The sequence below is a fragment of the Limulus polyphemus genome, unplaced genomic scaffold (assembly GCF_000517525.1).
Source record: "Limulus polyphemus unplaced genomic scaffold, Limulus_polyphemus-2.1.2 Scaffold765, whole genome shotgun sequence".
In the NCBI taxonomy this organism is placed as follows: Eukaryota; Metazoa; Arthropoda; class Merostomata; order Xiphosura; family Limulidae; genus Limulus; species Limulus polyphemus.
The window spans coordinates 364,695-378,488 of NW_013666375.1; the positions used below are offsets into that span (position 1 = coordinate 364,695).

Genomic DNA, 13,794 nt, shown 5'->3' on the forward strand with positions numbered 1-13,794 from the left:
TTCTTTTCTTTCACAGATATGTCCTTTGCAACATCTCAACCAACAATTGGTCCAGTTATCAACGCTATTTTCAAGCTTTGAACAACTCGACTTTCAAGATCTACATATCTACACGTGCCGATGTTTCCATTTATCAACGTTATATTTCAAGATCTGTGCAAGAACTCAGCTAACAGATGTTTCCACATATAAAAGCTATCTTCAACCTTTTTTTTCTTTTTCTGTTTTTATGATCGTTGAACTTAATCAATTTGTGGTCATAAAGAAGGGATTCAAAATTAGAAATATCTTAAAATTATTGAGTCGTTTTTAGTCTGTGTTTGTATATTATTTGTATAATTTATGTAATTTCTGGGAATTTCCTACAGCTATAGAATTATATATATATATATAATAGCCTTAAGCTTTGGTAGAAACGTTACTATCACTCTTCATTTAAAGATATTTTACCTGACATTATACATACTGTGAATAGAACACTTACTATAAAACTTTTGTCGCGCATGTGGTCGTACAAGCAGCAAAATACTACAAGGACAACATCGAACTTTATATCACCGTATTTTTGTTTAAGTTGTTTTACAAGAAACATGAAAGCACCAGGATTTATACACCAAGTTTTCACTGCTTACTTAATTATCTGAATTAGTTCTTTTAGTTTTTGTCACACAAATACTCATTCAACTCATTATTTATTGCAAAGTTAATGAAGAAGAGTTGTCAACCCCCACCCCTATATAATGCTTACATTTATGTCCTCCAGAAAAGTCTAGAACCATGACTACATCTGAAATCCTCATTATCAATTGGACATAACATTGTGGCAGAAACAAATTGCCTTTCTTAGAAAGCCTTTGAAGCATCATATGTCTAGCTTTGGTTCTTTATTTATTTAATGCAAGGAATTCTGAAAAAGAGAGAACTTTTATCATGTGGTATTCAAACTACCACCATGTTTATCGAGCAGATACTTTGACTAAAGAAGTTACAAGTATGGAGTGCCGCTAGACTTCGTTTTTACATCACTGCTTTCTAAAGGTGTAAATTGTTAGGATTCTTGATCTTTATCATTCGTCTTATAAAGTTTAACACTCGTTTAATGGCAGTAGTTGTGATACATATAATTAATTTTAATACCTTTCAACGGAAGTTCCTTAAGTGTCAGATTATCCATAAAACAAGCATCTCTATACTTTTTCACGAGTCAATCTTTCATTTGGATGTTACCTGTCCTACAATATTGATAGCTTACAATACTTTTGTCTCCTGCATGTCTTATAGATGTCTCAAAGTTTATCGTGACCAAGATCTTTCAGGTTTTCCAGAAGTCCGTGATCAGTGTCATATAAATCTCTCAAAGTACCATGGTTAAGGCTTTATAGATACTCCACCAAGCTATATATTAGAGGTTCGTGATCAATGTCATGTAGCTGCTCCCAAGGTACCGTGGGATTTTATAGATGATACCAAAATGTATAGTGACCAAGGCCTTGTTGGTGTTCCAGAATTTTATGATCGGTGTCATATAGGTGTCCCAAAGTAATATGAACAAGGCTTTATAGTGACGAATGTATCTTAGATGTTCCAGAGTTCTATAATCAGTGTCGTGTAGGTGTTCCAAGTAACCACGGCCAAGGTTTTGTAGGTACCCCTAAAGTATCGTTAACACATACGAAACTCTGGTGTCAAAGTCTTATATATATTCTTCAATGTTCAAGGGTGTATAGCAAGTGTCTCCTGGTGGCACATCGGTAAGTATACGGACTTACAACGCTAAAATATGGGGTTCGATTCTTTCCGGTGGACACAGCAAATGGCCCAATGTGATTTTGCTGTAAAAAAAAACATAAACATAGTAAGTCTTTTTTTTATTTATTGTTTAATATTATTATTAAATTGGAAGAAGATGCACACCATATAGCTTGGTCTTACAGAAATTCTAAGGTTCTCCAAAGGTAGTCACTTGGCGATCGAATGTTGTTTTTTCTGTTTGTTTTGTTTTCAGTTTTGAAATGCCATACATAACTTGGGTCCTATAAATGGTCATATAAGATCGACCACAGTTCAGAGTCGTTTCTTTGCTTTATATCTTGGAACTTAATCATATGTTTCATAAAACCAATATTGTCTGTTGTATAATGAAACGGATATGTTGTTTAAAAGTATTTCCTAACCAAGACATGGCTTGTCATCTTGTTCTAGTTTGTTCAATCATTGTTGTCTTACCCTGAACACTTCAGTGCATCATGGGTAGGCTATGGCATCAATTTAAGAACGTGCAAAATCGAGGTTAGTTGGCAGCGTTTTTGCTATTCTGTCTAGTTCCGAAATCCCACGTATGTTATATTGCTATGGTTATCTCCTTTTCGAATGACAGAGTTGTATGAGGATTGTTAGATGTATAAGGACTCTGGAGTCAACATGTAAACTCATTTTAAGATCTTCAGAGTCGAAACTGCCCACTTTCCTCAATTCGTCATCTGAAATTTGAGCTGCTCGCTTTTCAATGAAGTAAACTTTTCTAGGTTCACAGAATTACAATGCAAAAATCCGGGGTTCGATTTCCCGTGATGGACAGAGCGTAGATTGCCCGTTGTGTAGCGTTGCACTAACAGCAACAAGAAGCTCTTCTAAAGCTTTAAATAAAGTACTGAATTTTCAGTGTTTGACGTCAGCCGTCCTTATTAAGAATGCATTACTTTTGAATGACTAGGAAGTCTTGGATATGAAAAGACAGTGATCACTTTGTTCGTTTGTTTTGTAAGTTTAATAAAATATACATTCACAAGAACTATCCTATAAACAAAATATGAATAGGAACATTGTGAAGCTTTTAAAGTTTCTAAAGCTGATTTGACAAGTTCGGCACTAGCTGAGGACAAACATGGTGATATTTCAGGAATCTCCTTGTTTGCTTTCTAAAGCATGTTACAATATTTCAACGTGAATAACCTAAACAACGTTTAATTAATATTCGTATTCTTCACAACCTTTCATTAGTTACATTATTAATCTATTTCCTCATAAACACAACTCTCTGTAAAATGGAAGAGTACTAGGTAGTCAACAATTGTGGGAGGAATACTAGGTAGTCAACAATTGCGGTGGTACGAAAGTTTCATCCTGGAAACGGCCTCTTGAGTTATACATAATATATTATCTCATATTATTGAATTTCGTTTGCTCTTAAACCAATAATGCTGAGCACTGCTCAGTGGCTAGTGTGCCAGATCGGCTCGCGTCCCGTATCCGCCGCCCCCAAAATCGTTTAGATCTTTGCCCCCCCCCCCGTGGCTCAGCGGTATTTCTGAGTATTTTCATCTATATGAATGTTATATTGTTATTACGTGCTCTAGAGTGCACGAAATGAATTTCATTTCATCTCGAAATACATATGGGGGTCATAAAGGTCATTCTGCATGGCCCCCCAGTGGCACAGCGATATGTCTGTATACTTGCAACGCTAGAAACCGGGTTTCGATACTCGTGGTTGGCACAACACAGATAGCCCATTGTGAAGCTTTGTGCTAAACTACAACAAGCAAATATTTGGGGCTTTATAAGAGTGTTGGTCAAATCCCACTATTCGGTCTGACAAGAATAACTCGAGAGCTGGAGGTAGCTGATGTTAAATAGGTGTTTTTCATAGTTAGGTACAGCTGATTCGATAGCCGTCGTTTAGCTTTGCGCGAAATCAAACAAACTTAACTAATAATGTCATTGTTCTTCTTGTTATACCAACAGAGCCCGGATCGGACACGAAGTTTTAGTGAGAATAAACTGTTTTATGCAACAGGTTGTGAACAAGTATTCGGAACGCTGAACGACAGTCATCTCGATTTTATGCTACAGGTTATGAACAAAGAACAGGATTACTGACGATAATAAACTCGATTTTGATTTGTAGATTTTGAAAGAAAAAGAAACCTCTGACGATAATCAATTCGCCTTTATGGTGCAGACTGTGAACGAGCCAAAAAAGAATGCTGACGATAATAAACTCAATATTGTTTAGTAGATAAACAAAACCTCTAACGATAATACACTCGATATTGTTCAGTAGATAAACAAAACGTCTGACGATAATAAACTCGTTATTGTTTAGTAGATAAACAAAACCTCTAACGATAATGCACTCGATATTGTTCAGTAGATAAACAAAACGTCTGACGATAATAAACTCGTTATTGTTTAGTAGATACACAAAACCTCTGACGATGATAAACTCGATATTGTTTAGTAGATAAATAAAACCTCTGACGATAATAAACTCGTTATTTTTTAGTAGATAAATAAAACCTCTGACGATAATAAACTCGTTATTTGTTAGTAGATAAACAAAACCTCTGACGATAATAAACTCGATATTGTTTAGTAGATAAACAAAACCTTTGACGATAATAAACTCGATATTGTTTAGTAGATAAACAAAACGTCTGACCATAATAAACCCAATATTGTTTAGTAGATAAACAAAACCTCTGACGATAATAAACTCGATATTGTTTAGTAGATAAACAAAACGTCTGACGATAATAAACCCAATATTGTTTAGTAGATAAACAAAACCTCTGACGATAATAAACTCGATATTGTTTAGTAGTTAAACAAAACCTCTGACGATAATACACTCGATTTTGGACGAGCAAGAGAGTTCACGACTGGCACATTTGATTTGCGTGACTAATTCTTTAAGCGATTTTGTTCGCGGCTGTGCTCGACCATTATGAGGTGATGCTTTTGATATACATATATATTTTATGAAGAAAGACTTCCATATTTACATATCTGAGCTTGACAATCTATAACAGTTCAAGAGATTTTATGCATGGATGAACTCTGTAATATAGTGTGGTACACGCTGATTTGCCAGACAAGTTTGTACGTAGAGGACCTGACAGTGTACGAACAAGTCGACTGCATTTTCGTAGAAGGTTCTTGTACATTTGTATAGCAGTAGCACCAATCTGTCAAAGAAACATTTGTTAAACGTTATTGTATATGTGTGTATGATTTGAAATTATGGATATTTCATTAAAACTCTCTGGGATTAGATATGAGCGTGTTTTCCCCGGCGTAGGGAACTTTGTAGTTAAGAGATATTTCCAAGGATTATGCACAAAATATGCAATTTTAGAGGGTTTTACATAACGGGCATCCTGCACTGCGCTCCCCACGAACACCGAACCTGATCTGTAGCATATTTTTTACCGCTGAGCCACTTTAGACGCTTAAAGGTTACTTTGTTTTCGTATTGTGGTTAATGTAATTTATTGATGAAATAAGTTGTTTTGATTTTATAAACCCTCAGCATACAACTTAATAAATAAATTACTGCTTAGCATTGTAATCGTACGAAATTTTATGTACCAAATTCATCCCTGCTGAATGGCTATTTTTAAACGTCTTTAAAATTGAAAATCTATCTTGTTTTTTTTCTGGTTTTTTTTCAGAAATTATGAAAATATAGATAACCATATATAAGGGGGAAAATCAGTAGAATGTGAAAATTAAGATACTCTTCTAAGGTTTTTATTTACTGGATGGCTGTATTCTCAGATGGTTTTTCTTGACAAATTAATTATCCGCGTTTGTAGTTTTTATGTAGGATGAAATTGAAATAACAAGGAAGTTTAGATAGAAGCCTAATTGAACTCCTCGCTTAGACAACGTGCTTGGAGATTGAAGACTGCAACGCACGACAAGTGGGCGCCCACGGCCAGGTTCGACTGTAAAGTCTAGGATCTAGACAGACGCTCGACAAGTGGGCGCCCACTGTCAGACCTGGCTCCACTGCATTGGTGTATATAATCACCACGATTCTCCACAGGAAAGTCAAGTAAAATTAGTTTTCTGGTTATATTTATAAACTTTAGTGAATACTGGGGCTTATTACTTGAATTTTCTAACTACTGTACTATGAAAAAAAAAGAAAGATGTATTTGGACGTAATCAGTGAAATCTGGATCCCTATAATCCGTTTCGGTCATGACACGCGCATGTTTCTATACTATACGGCTCACCAGAACATTTTAAAATGTCTGAACTTGTACACGTTATGTTTTTAATATCAATTCATATTTTTACATCATGGATCTATGTTATTCATTGGACTTAAATTGTAATTTTTGGGAGCACTTTTTAAAGAGAAAATTGTAAAGCATGATTTTATTTACATTTCAAAGCGTCATTGTTGAGATCCATACCAGAGTTCTTATATGGTCGTGCTTATATAGAATAGTACTACAGATCCTTCAGTGACATAGCCCTAACATAAAATAGTAAAAGAAAAAAAAAAAAGAATTTCGTGTGGCGAACTTTGTAGTGAAACTACTCTGGAGGACTTATTTTATTTGTGACGACCCCCCCCCCTTCTTTAGATTAACGGTTGTATTCTACACTTTTAAAAATCACCAATGTCTGATATTGAACTTAAGTGCGTAGACCCGAGGTATTTGTAGATACTTAATTTTTCTGATCTGTAAAGATAGATATATTACGTTACTTACAACTTTTGAAGTTCGCCTGGTATGCATTTTAAGCGACGCTGAAAGTTCCTTTTCTTTATCTGTCTATCTATTTACACGAAGTCAATGATAATTGAGCACGTCTGATCCTGAAGCTGCGACGCCAGAAAGAATAAAAATGCAATCATTGCCGTTGATTACTAGAACTTTCTGAATTTGTATAATCAGTCTGGTATAATATCTACTGTTAAATTCTACGGAACCAACTATGAAAATATTTTTAAAGTTTTTTGTTGTTTTTTTAGCATGTAAAGCAATATAATGAAAAACAACTTGACATCTTTAAAACGGATATTTTTTTCTTTTTTTGTTGGATTTGTTGCTAATACAAAATCCGTTGGAGCCTAAGTTAATGTTTTGAAGTGGGTTAAAAAAAAAAGAACAAGATGTCGAGCCCAAGAAATCCCTTTTTTAACAACAGTGATATCATGTAGTACACATTTTGTTGGGCTCGGGAAAACGTATAAATACGAACTTCAATACGTAAGATACCGTAAAGAAACATTGACTTGTGTCGGTCTTCCTATCGTAGTTTCTTATAAAATAAAATTAATTAGCTATGTATAATTCCATATTCCTTCGGACTTTTCGGAGGGATATGTACTTTATTGAAAAAGTAGCTGGCCGGCATAAGTTGTTACGTTTTCTTCAGACTGTACACAAAGGCCTAATCGGAATTGTTTTGTTGCGCTTCCTCGTAAGCGAACTAAGGACTTTTTCAAATTTTTGATTTGATTTTAATTACATTGATTCGTATTAAAAACAAACTAAAGTATTGAAGGTGTGACGAGTTATAAAATACTACCGAATTTGTTTAGGTGTTTGATGTGTCAGTTTTTGTAGGCCTGACGAAAATATCTGCCTAAACTGCAGGGATTTCGGTCAAAAATCTCTTTAATAAAATCTTGTCTAACTAATGAATTAGTAAAGTTTATTCATCATACTTCATATATATATATACATCGTCTGACTGGTTCGCTATTTGTGCTGTAACTGACAATATTTCACGTAAATTTATGCTTGACTAGCTATCCGCTCTTTAATATTAAGCAGTTTTTCAGTTATCAGTTCCTACCACAGATTACAGAGATCATTCCGTTCTAAAGTGGCTGTGGGTAGTGCGTGGTCTAATTATTCTCCGGACTGTAAAATCTAGGGTTTATATTTCACTTCCCATTACCACAAAAATGCGCTCCGCATTTTGGGGACGTAGGTGGCACTATAAGAGTAACTGTTAAGTCCCACTGTTCGGTCAAACAAGAGTTGGCGGTGAGTCCTGTTCATTATAATTTACCTTCCATCTAACCTATCAACTCAAAATTAGGGACGGCTAATTCACTGATAGTCGTTATTATAGCTTTGCGCAATAATTCTAAACAATCTTAAGGGGTCATGACCCTCATAATACAGCTAGCTAAGTATGGCTGGTTGGTTTGCATCCAAACCATTGTAATGCCAAACAGTACCTTCCCATATTAATTTGTGATAGAATATAGAATTAAGGTATTATGACTGAAAGAAATATAAGAAGAGAGAAAAAAAAAACATTGTGACCTAACTTTGATTAAACCCTGATGATGCTTGTTTCAGATCATTTCAGTGATCCTTCCGATTCTCCGGAATCTAAAAAGCAGCAACACCGAGAAAATATAAACGATTCGTTATTATAAATTATAAGTTGTGTTATTTTTGTGTCTCAAAGCACACTGAGAAAAGAGTTACTTTGTTCAAAGTGCTGACGCATCACATGTGTAGAAATGCCATTTCCAAAAACGTGTAGTTCTTAAAAACAAATGTTGGCAAGAGAGTTGTGGTGTGCACCTAATTCACTTTCGAAAAATGAAGAGTATCTCAGAGAAAACGTTTTGTAAAATGAATAGTATCTCAGAGAAAACGTTTTGTAAAATGAATAGTATCTCAGAGAAAACGTTTTGTAAAATGAATAGTATCTCGGAGAAAAGGTTTTTTTAAATGAATAGTATCTCAGAGAAAGTTTTTTTTGAAATGAATTCTAGTGATTCAGCTCCGAGTATGGCGGAGACACGTGAACAAGACAAACTCACGTCACTATTTATACACTGGCACTTCGATAAATGTATGTTAGAATAAGTAGAGTAAATAACACATAAATCAAGCAGTTGTAATGGAGGTTGTCTTGTTTGAAAGATCGTTTTCATACATGCAGTCATTTTAATGTGTTTTTCTTTTCTTCTTTCTTGTTACACTTTAGGTTTCGTTAACTGATATTTTACCATGCTAAGGAACATAAGATGGTGACAGTAACACCAACCAACTTTTAGAGGTTCTAAATTTAAACCAAAGATACTGAAACAGTTGCTATAGCGATGAGAAACATCTTAAGTACATTTTGCTTGTGCTTGTTGAAATTGAGAAGTTAGGTATATTTTATCTGTTGAATTAAATAATTTGTTTAAATACAGAATTTATCCCTCTACATTAGAAAATTGCTTTAAATTTATACCTTCAACAGTTTATAACAACCAGTTTCTTAAAAACATCTGTGATATTTTATGGGATATATATATATAGAGAGAGACATATATAATACAGCCGCAGTGATTTGTATATATATATATATGTCGTTAGCATGATGTCTCCCAGTGGGTCAGTGGTAAGTTTACGACTTACAAAATTAAATCCAAGGCACGATAACCTGTTGTGTAGCTTTACAATAAAACAATTAAAACATTAACATGGCTCATATTAATAACAAGCTACAATTAAACATTAACATGACTCATATTAATAACAAGTTACAATAAAACAATTAAAACAGTATGACCCATGTTAATAACAAGTTACAATAAAACAATTAAAACATTAGTATGACCCATGTTAATAACAAGTTACAATAAAACAATTAAAACATTAGTATGATTTATTAATATGGGTGATACTAATATTTTAATTGTTTTATTGTAACTTGTTATTAACATGGGTTGCACACCCACAGTCAGCCAGTAATATGGTGTAAGCACACACTAATTGTATAGATGCATACAATGCATGATAGTTCGTGTATAAGCGTGTGGATACACTCAACATGAGATTTACTACATAAGCATGTAAATTTGCTAAATATAAATGTTCGTGTAATACATTTACATGTTCATGTGCTAAAATTGACGCACAAAATTACTATATGCATATACTGTATTACCGGTTGGATATGTGAAAATCAAATCGCATCCTTAATTGTATGTAAAGTCATTCATTGAAGTGTCTCTAGCATCGTACTAGCTGTGAAACTGGGCACTTTTGAAAGAAGTGCGATGGTTGACAGTCAAACTATAGCTAAATGTTAAAATGAAATATAAAAGTACCATGCATGTCATGCCAAGATCATTCTTTCGTTCGTAAAACGGAACGATAAGTATTTTATAAAATCAATTTGAAATATATTTTCTTCCGTTTTGAATCTGAATATCCCGTTCTATTGAATTCTTCTAAACGTCTTTAAATTTTAGGCATCTTTGCAACTTATGTAACATATTGTGACCACCTAGGAACTATATTATGGCGGAATACTTCGCGTCATCACCTTAAAACTTCGAGATCGCTTATCGTGCCGTCCATCCGAAGAGCTTTCGGCATTTTCCGATCGTCTCTTATTGTTTGTTGTTGTTTTTTATTGTTGTTACATGAGGGACAACAATAGCAATCTGTTGTTATTTAAACAATGAAAGTTGCGGTGGCGGCCGTACAAAATAAGGTTAGTTCATTTTCTATACATTTTCTCTGTCTTGATTTTTGCAATGTTTAATAAGTTACTGATTCTGATTATGTTAATATTAATTCAAATGCATTTTACTTTGACAGGGCACATACCCTTTGAATTACTGCGCCTCCTTTAAAATAAGTCTAATATGTCTTTTTTAGTTTGTTTTTTGAAATTTCGAATTTCGTAAAGCTGCTCATTTAAAAAGCAACTCATGCAGAAATAGTTTGATAATCAAGATAACTTGATAGTAAGCTCTAACGTTGTAAATAGGTTTGATCATATTTTTGTTGCTATTTTATTTATATAAAGATAGTAAAAGCACCCTTTCAGTGCTCTTTTCTTGTTACTTTTAAATATATTAACACTGTCTTTGTTTTGTTTTGTTTTACGACCGCAGCGTTAAGAGTGATAAAGATTTTGATCAGATAAAGTAAAATTTGGGTTAGGTGCTTATTGAGTCCAAAATTTACTTTGACGTCTGTCTATAGGATAAATGTCACCTTCGAACTGATACATTAACCTCGTATTGCGCATGAGCACGAGATTTCTAAGAAACGATTTTTGAACAGGAAATCAGATATATTTAAAATCACAATCGTTTAAAAACTTCGTGACCTTTATCTGCAAAACGTGGATCATCGTCTTTATTACTCAAGGGTATTTTAATCACGTTGTGTGCCATTCTTCGCAAATTCTCAGTTACAATACAGTAAATTTTCTTAATATATTAACATTAAAAATAATAAATGACTTTTGATTGAATTGTTTCTTATCTCATTCACTCTACATTACTACCGCGTAATATTAAATCCCCTGTATAATATCTGCGCTAGTTTATTTCAGCACACATCATCTGATCGTGCAACGAAGGCACGTGAAGGACAAGCATTATTCTATGTTTAACCAGGCTACTTACGTTTTAAGCACATCATTTTTGGTTGGTCAGTGAGTATGTGGTCTTGTTCACTATTGATGCTCTGCTGTAAGATTCGTCTTGTAAACCGTGCGGTTGTTGTTTTCCAAACTAAAATTGAGCAGCCGTTGAACTTTAGTTTTTATTTACATTAGAAATAAGCCTTTGATTCTGTAATTTATTTAATAATTCTCTACAGAAAACTTCGTATTAACTTTTTTTTAAAGTTTGTATCAAATATGCAGTGATTTGAATGGTTATGTATGTTTGTTTTTTTCTTCCGACATTATAAAAACTAGACTATACTAAACGACTTCTGTTGTCTAATGTCCCAATTTAATTTCAGATATCAACTCCACTGCAGTGCCTTTCCTTTATCTGACAGCAGAGTGGTATAGTAGTGATGGTTGTACGTACAAGGAACAGCTCCCTATCCCAACTGGAACAAGCATATTGACCCTAAGCTCCGTTTGGCCAAGGGTATTTTGGAGTATAGGGGATATTAAAGTCGGTAAGTCACTATTCATCCAGATACGTGGGTAAAAGATAATATCGGATAAATTGACACCTTTAAATAAAAACTTTTCTAATTTATCTTGTGCGACGACGTTTCGGGCAGACGATCTTTTTAAAAACCGTGTTATAACGGAATTAGGCTAGGAAAGAATCGTCCAGATAGTTTACTGAGTGAAATGTTAGTCTGTAAGGCTTTAAAAAAATAAAAAAGGTGTATGTTTTTGGTTTCCTGAACAACAATAACAAAAGGGGGGAGGTAGGTAAAGATTTTTTTAATCGGTTGTTTCTAGATTAAAGTGTAATTTTTAATCCTTAAGGGAAAATAAGTATCGAAAACAAATTAAGGGACTATCGGGAAACCAGAACCACTCACATATTTTCGTTTAGCCTGAGACATTTTATGTCATTTCTGTTATATATTAGTAACATAATATACGAAATTCGTGGCATATAAACAGTAATAATAAATAATATAATCTAAAATTTAGTATGTTACGTATATAATAACACTAGATGGCAGTTATATCCATTGGATATTTTTACGAAATATTACTACATGATATTTGTACCATATGATCAACGTACTAATTATTGCTGTATCTAAGGTAAACTGTATGATAATTTTAACATATTAATACATCGAACAATTATACCAATTATCAATCTTTAAGATTCTGCTTGAATGTTGCAGTGTGCAAACAGCTGAACTGAATATCACACCGCGTGTGCAGTATCATGACTCAGTGAAGGAGTGTAACGTAATAATTTAGAACTTTAGAACATAAAAAAAAGATAAAAAAAAATACGGTGATCGCAATTTTTTAATTTTTCTCAACCTTTTCTCAGTCTAGCGTCCAACCTTTTGGTGACTAATGATAGTCTGCACAACAGTCAAGGGTCTAAACTAGGTGGAATCTACAGAAATCTGTTATGCAGTTAGAATATCTGAAACATTAAACTCTAACATATTTAGAAACTCCCCAGTTTCTACTCAAAACTATGAAAGATGAACTTTTATTTTAGCAGGAATTAATTCTTTATGGAATTTACAACCTCAATTTTATAGCTTAACGTTACAAAAAGTACACCAAAACAATGATAATTATTGTGAAAAACACATAACACATGAACTCTTAATTACTTATTGAGTGCCGATATGAAATATAAGAGAAATATTTCTAACAAGGTTGAGAAGAAATAGTACTGAACTAGCGAACCCGTGGGTCTATGGCCCACATTTACAGAGCCGCTCTAATGTAAATTTAATGCTTGAACTACTGTTTTGCACTTTTGAGTTTAATTGCCGCTATTATGCAAATTTAATGTCCTTAACCTAGTTAATAACGGTAATTTCCCCGAAAGGGGGGCCAAAGACTGCCTGGAGGAGTCGCCTGTTTTAACTACTCGCACCACTTTACAGTAGTGTGTTGTCTGTCAGTCAGTAGGCACTAAAATGACGTCACATAAGGGACGCTTAACGTTGCAATTTGTACTGTCGTGGCATCAGTAAAACGTACGTATGCCATGAATCACGAGAAGAATTATGCATTCTGTACGTTGCACAACATAGCATGACTTATGATCTCCAAAAGCAAGAAATAAAAATATTTGTTACTCTTAGTTTTGGTTTTCTTTACTCTTGAAACAGAACACTTTCACAGACCCTGCGGAAGTACATCTGATTCATATCTGTTTTTGGTAGAAATCACATTTTATTTCTGTTCGTTATTATTCCAGGAGCTGTAGTAGCAAGAGGATATGGTTAGTAGGCCTACTTATTGTTTTCGTAAAATACCCAGGTTCCCTAAAGGGGTCGGTGAAAAGTTTTATCTTTGTGCAAACCTCGTGGACGAGACGATTCGTTTGGCACCATTTACAAATTGGCGAGTCCAGCAATTTAGCAGAAGAGGTTTTAGGGAAATCCCCGGGATCCAGCCCCAAGTGGTGTGGTGAATAATTTTACCTTTATCCAAATCTCGGTACCGAGAAAGTTCGTTTGGTACCATTTGAAAAACGGTACGACCAGCGGTTTAGGAGGAGTTAGATGACATATGTATGTATATATATATATATATATGTATATATATATATATATA

General features: G+C 34.1%; 1 protein-coding gene across 2 annotated transcripts in view; it reads left to right on the forward strand.

Moving 5' to 3' along the window:
• LOC106460402 overlaps nucleotides 1-13,794 on the forward strand; it is a 167,260-nt gene that overhangs the window by 104,704 nt on the left and 48,762 nt on the right. For both annotated transcript variants that reach the window (XM_022387120.1, XM_022387119.1), the window contains exon 5: nucleotides 11,529-11,693. In XM_022387120.1, coding sequence (XP_022242828.1) covers nucleotides 11,529-11,693 — 165 coding nt within the window. The remainder of the gene's footprint in view (nucleotides 1-11,528; nucleotides 11,694-13,794) is intronic.